Source organism: Sinocyclocheilus anshuiensis, unplaced genomic scaffold, assembly GCF_001515605.1.
Source record: "Sinocyclocheilus anshuiensis isolate Anshui unplaced genomic scaffold, SAMN03320099.WGS_v1.1 scaffold1003, whole genome shotgun sequence".
Classification (NCBI taxonomy): domain Eukaryota; kingdom Metazoa; phylum Chordata; class Actinopteri; order Cypriniformes; family Cyprinidae; genus Sinocyclocheilus; species Sinocyclocheilus anshuiensis.
Window position 1 is genome coordinate 841,173 of NW_015542495.1, and position 6,409 is coordinate 847,581.

General features: G+C 39.9%; 1 protein-coding gene across 1 annotated transcript in view; it reads left to right on the top strand.

Annotated features, from left to right (window-relative positions):
* The window catches only part of LOC107694146 (neuron navigator 3-like), a 184,387-nt gene that overhangs the window by 149,844 nt on the left and 28,134 nt on the right, over positions 1–6,409 (top strand). The window contains exons 21-24 of the mRNA XM_016493750.1: positions 1,960–1,980; positions 2,328–2,351; positions 2,877–2,900; positions 3,113–3,190. Of these exons, the coding sequence (XP_016349236.1) occupies positions 1,960–1,980; positions 2,328–2,351; positions 2,877–2,900; positions 3,113–3,190 (147 nt within the window). The remainder of the gene's footprint in view (positions 1–1,959; positions 1,981–2,327; positions 2,352–2,876; positions 2,901–3,112; positions 3,191–6,409) is intronic.

The window sequence follows — 6,409 nt, forward strand, 5'->3', positions numbered from 1 at the left end:
GGGCAGGGGAGCAATCACTGAGCTATCACATAGCTATCCTCAGATAGCTAGGCTCTAGGAAAGGGGATCACTCCAGGAGATGGCTCACCACAACTGCCAGTAAGACACAGCTAGCCTCAGATAGCTGTATTCAAGTAAGCCCGTCCTGCCATAACAATGGCTGTAATATAACCACTGTAATATAAATTGACAAGCCAATGTCATTGACCAGGAGCTCACAAGAGGGAGATCCGGGCCATCAGTAAATGATTCGCTAAGAGCGAACACATAAACATCATCAGTCCGAGATCAAAGCCTGATATAAGCCATGGCCAAAAACACTAGAAGGATGGACACAGCTATCCTCGAATAGCAGTTCCCTCAGATAAGGCTGAAGACAGGACAAAGACGTCAGCGCTTACTTGAGAGAGCTTGTGCCAAGGGGAACCCAAGCCAGGATAGAACATAGCTGCCCTCAGACCGCCATATTCCGGATCAAAGTAAGCTTGAGCTGGAGCATAACCATCCGCAGACAGCTACACTCAGAGCAGAGACTGCTCACTTAAAACCCTGAAGAGGGGGAGCAGTGTACTCAGCCCAAACTCACTAAGCGGGATTCAGAGGGACCGCACACTTAAAAATACCCAGAAGCCTGGGGAGGCAGCCCATTCCTAAACCCGTCTGGCTTAATACAAGAAGGAACATTCCCCATAACCACTCTAAGGTGCTGAAACACCCTGGGAAAGAAAGCTTGCAAGCATTTCTCCACAGAGTATATATTCACGCCCAGCGAGGCTCTCCACACACAATAACATGCATATTAGAGAGGCAAGGACTGAGCAGAATATAGCTCCGCCCACGATCTCGCAGGATCAGGCTGTAACGATTCAATGCTCACACTTCATCGTCATAAAAACCCAATAGTACCTGCAGCGTCTGACAACCTGTTTAGAGAGGGTGTGCGGATCCAGCAGATCAAAGCGATCATTGCAAGCTGGGATAAACTGTGCCGCGGCAACAGCGAACCGGGCCGTGAAACACAAACGCTTCGTCCTGCATCCCTCGGGAATAGGAACAAATGCGAGCAGAGCCTAGACATCATGACTCATCACAATGAGCGTGTAACTCTAAATGCGCGTGCTTTTCGCTGAGACAAACGCGAAAGCAGAATATGCCTTCAAGTGTTCGAATCCAAACACAGCAGCACACATTCCCTCAGGCGCCACGGCAGCAGCGGGACCCGAACCGCGAGACGCAAACGCCTGTCACTCATCACTCGAGAAGAGGGACAAACGCGAATGGAGATTCTCATTGGAGACACTCACAATGAGTGCGTTCAGAGCCCTCGAGCACTGAACGCGAAAGCTCCCGACCAAGATACATGACACATAGATCGTGTGTGTCCTCAAGTGTCAGAAACCTCAGGCACGGAGGCACAGACTCTCCACAACGCTCACCTGCCCTGGTCAATCACATGAGCTTCAAACAGATGGCTCCTGAAGACAGCAAAGAGGATGACATATTCAGCAGGTGCCCTTTTATACTTCCAGGCACCCCACCTATGACGTCATGGGCCAGGTGGACCAATAGATTGGCATTGTTTCACACGTGCTTCAGACACCGGATATGCAGGCTGCATTCCTCAATGTGCCCCCTAGGAGGTGCAGTGTGGAGTTCCCTAGAAAGGGAACATTTCGTTTATAGCAGATTCATCAATATTAACTTCTAGTCTCTAAATAACAGTAACATCATACATACTGTTTCCATTTGCCTGAGCTTGAAAAACTAATAACTTTAAAGATTAATTTCTTTAAAAAGTCATCAATTTGAATACTTACAGTACAACATCCACTATTCATCAAGGCTATGAATGAAGACTAATGAGGAGATTTAGAGAGGTAGTTTACCCACCTCAGAAGCTCATGGTGGCTCAGCATTGTGTCTTTGCCACTATTTGAACACACATTTTCTCACTTTCAGGTGCTGGCATTTTTAGACAAGGTAATAATTCATCATGCAGAAAGCAGTTTGTATTTACCTTCATATTTTAATTACATTGCAAACCCTAACAGTCTAACATTTGGCTTCAAATCAGCTGCTACTAACGGATAACCACAAATCTGATCCAAATGGCAAAATTCTGATCATTTGTTATTGTGTATGGCTTTGTGACTTACTTTTAAGTATTTGCAAAAAGCTGGTGTGGATTTTGGATTCTTAATTCTTTCTTCTTATTGGATCTATTAGGTGACTGATTTTGAGGTTATGTGTGCAAAAAAGCTGTTGGGAAGTTCATAATATTGTATTTGGGTAATTTTGTGTCCTTTAACTGTTGTTTTCTTCCATAGACGGAGGAGAAGGCCCACTCGGAGGTAAGATTATCTTGTTTCCTACTTATATTTGTGATTTTGGTAGAATCAAATATGTAAAAGAAATAAAAGGTCAAACAGTGATACACTTTCACAAAGTCCAACATCAGGTGGTTGACTGAATCGGACAAACAAACCAATGCATTTAACAACAGTTGTTTTCAAAATTGAAAATGTAACCCTATGTTGCATTATTTCATGAGATACTCTTATGGAATCGATATCTATAATTCACTTTCTCACTGGTTCACTTTGATTTGGACTCTTGTTCATTTGATCACTGATTTTCCTTTGATTTCACTTCCTTTTGTGTTTGTGTGCCATTACAGTTCTCTCTACTGCTAACATTTTAGTCCAAGACTGCAGACTTTTGTATATGCTGTGTCATGTAATGTTTCACATGTAACGGCTAACTTTTCCTTAGATGTGCTAAAAACTAATGTATTCCTGTTTCATGGTTAAACCTGCATTTTGTACGAACATGGAACATAACATGGAGTTAATTGTACTTTTCTTTTTTCAATCAAGGGCCAAACAGTCCAAAATACAACGGTAATTTCTCATTTTACATACACTCTTTCTAGTATAATACAAGGGAAAGCACTGGAAAGTCTTACATGCCAGAGTGCTTACCAGAGGCCACTGATTGATATCTAGGTTATTTTGTTACTGTTAAGCAAAGACAATAAAAGAAGTTTATTCTCCATTACTTCAGTGCACAGCTCATAGAGGTTTGTAATGAGAAACCACTTCTTTTCCTACAGCAAATCAGAAAACTGCGGAGAGAGCTGGATGCCTCTCAGGAGAAAGTGGCGACCCTGACCTCTCAACTGGCAGCCAACGTGAGTGTGATGCAAAAAAAAAAAAAGCAGTCAAAATTCATAAAAATTCATCTCATCTAGTATTTTAAATTTAAACACATACTATGTGCCTGCGCTGCAATAAAATGCTGTGTAAATAATAATGCTTATTTTGAAAATAATAGATAAAAAATATAATACAATATAATATAATATAATATAATACTAAAGGTTAGAGCAGAAAAAATCTTGATCTCTTGAAATTATTTTAAATACACAGCATTTTTGACTTTTAAAGATAAACTGTTCACAGTCAGTATGTTTGGGAATTTGAATTGTCATAATCTGAGTTGCGCATTGAAAGCAGCTCAAAATCCCAGACGTTTAATTTTAGACTGTGGTATTCTGAGAAGTCTTACTTTGTGTCCCTACATTGTCAAACTAGGACATTGTGTTTCACAGCGTCACATTAGATTTCTGTGTGAAGGCACCACAGAAAGAGAGAAAGTTTGGACCGGGCTGAGCTCTATTCACTTTGCTGTCTCTGGAGTGATGAAGGCAGGTGTGATGAAGGGCTTTGCTCTCTGACAGTTTAGTGAGAAGTGTGACAGAGCATTAGACAGTTGCTGTCTCTCCACTCGACCTCCTCTGTGATTTGTGTTTGACAGGAATCGTGTATGGGAGAACAGCTCCGAACTACATCTATTCAAGTTGCACAATAGTTGAGTGAATTGAAATGTCTGCTCTCCAGCCGGATGTTTTTGAACTTCTCAGTGTCAGAACAACTTTTGAAAGTTGGTGTTCATTGTTCAGGGATTCAAACGAGATTCTTTCTTTCTGTTGAATCCTGATGCTCCACGGCAAGATGGTGTATTATAAAATTATGAATTAACAACACAGAAACATATCACATGAAGATGAAATGTTGGTACATTTGGACCCAAAGATGATTTAAACACTCAACAAAGTTGCCTGATAGCCATTCCATTAGATTTCAAACCAATATCAAACCTTTTATTTTAAAATTAGCACGAGCACACTTTTTAAACAAAACACTTGACATCTGTGTGAACTTGAGATAATCTTCCGCTAAAAATCAGCTACAAATTACAATCAAAAGGTACAAAATTTGCTTTAAAGTGTAGGATAAGTATCCAAGATTGACTATGAACCTTCAAAGTTTCTATATTTCTTCCATTCACAACTTTCTGCCCACCCCTTGGATAATCTCTGTCTCATGTGCATTTGTGTTAGAGAGTCTGTGCAGTTCTGTAGTGTTGTAGGGTGTGAAAGAGCTTAAGGGTGGCTGTGGTTAACAGTAGTAGTGCTTTAGCTAGTTCACTGTTTTGGCCACAGCTGAACCATTATCCAGGCAAAGAGAGCCCAAATCAGTTTGCTCAGATATGGTCATTATGGCTGCAAAACATCTGGATTTCATCACAACCACACCAGGTAGGTTGATAACGTGACGTGGCTTTATATATGTGGTTTAATGTTGATTCTTAATATTTGGCTTTCATTTTTGGTGAATATCATAGTTTAAAATAACTTTAATGTCAAAATGTCCACCTTGAGATTGTAGAGAGGCAAGAGCTTGTTTAGAGGGATTCATGTGCCAGGCACCTTTGTGAACGGTTTCTGCTTGTTTCAGGTGTGCTTGACTGGGCTGAGAGACTCAGTGTGGACAGATAGTTGAAGGAATATAAATGGATGGACAAACAGGTCAGGGCAGGGCATGTCGTAAAAGTGTGTTTATAGAGGTGCTCTCCCATTAGAGTCACTCAAGCATTTGGCATTGTGCCTCTCAGTGTTCGCTTGGCTTCACTTCCTGGCAGGCATTTTAAATAGTATGTACCAAGAACCTTTTCAATACAGCACTGCTTACTGCTGAAGATATAATACAACACAGTGATATTTACTTTAAAATATTAGAATTTTAACTGTTTATAGCTTTTATTTAAATTGTGTCATTTGGTTATTGTGTCATTTTTATAGTAAAGTAATAGATATAACAAGAAATAATCAAGAGAAGAAGGACAAGATATGTTCAAACATGCGTTTACCATTTGTATTTTATTTTATTTTATTTATTTTGTTTTACACCAGCTTTGACTATTGTATGCATTGTTATCAAAGTCTGTTTTGTTTTGTTTTGTTTTGCTTTTTTGTTTGTTTTTTGTGTGGGTGCTTTGTTTTGTTTTGTTGTTGTTGTTTTATTTTTTTGTGTGTGTTTTGTTTTGTTTTGACTATGAGTCAAAGGTCAGATGATAAACTGGGTCATTTCTATTGCCAAAAGATGTTTTTGATGTATTAATCTAAGATTGTTACATTTATTTGTATATTCTCCTTAGCATTCACTGACATCAGAAGTCTTTTCAGAGTAGCTGAGGTCAGCGTTAGAGACGTCTCCTCCACCAAAGCCCCGGGGCCTTATGTTCAGACAAGCCTTAGACATTTGAACTCCATCGCAGTAGCTTAAACCTGAAACATGCTTCAAAGCCCTTGGCGACTGTTGAGTAGTTCACAGCACTATTCAGCTTGCCGGTGCAGTATAGATCAGAATTACCCAGGAGAAACTCTCTGGAGGCTCAGACTAGGTGGATACAAAGATATATAATACTTTTTCGTGCTCAGATGCCCAGAGTGTGCTTTAAGTTTTTATACACGGAAGGATAAACTTAATAGACCTGTGTATCTATAATGCAGGTCTCACCGTGCACTTGTTTTACACCCACTGCATTCAAAGGAAAGCAGGCAATGTGAGTTGATTGCTATGGAATACAGTGCCGTGAAAAGGTTTTTGCCCCCTTCCTGTTTTTTTTTTTTTGCATATTTGTCACTCACACTTAAAAGAATCAGATCATCAAACAAATGTTAATATTACACAAAGATAATGCAAGTAAATACAAAATGCAGTTTTTAAATGATGATTTCATTTATTAAGGGAAAAAAGCTGTCCAAACCTACCTGGCCCTATGTGAAAAATTAATTGCCCCCTCCTGTTAAATCATGAAAGAACTGTGATTAACCACATTATTTTAGAAAGCTGAGTTAAATTTCACTGTCCACACCCAGGCCTGATTACTGCCATCACTTAAACAGAACCTGTTTGACAAAGTGAAGCATGCTTAAAGAGCAACACATCATGCCGCGATCTAAAGAAATTCAAGAACAGATGAGAATCAAAAGAGTTGACATGTATCAGTCTGGAAAGGGTTTTAAAGCCATTTCTAAGGCTTTGGGACTCCAGCGAACCACGGT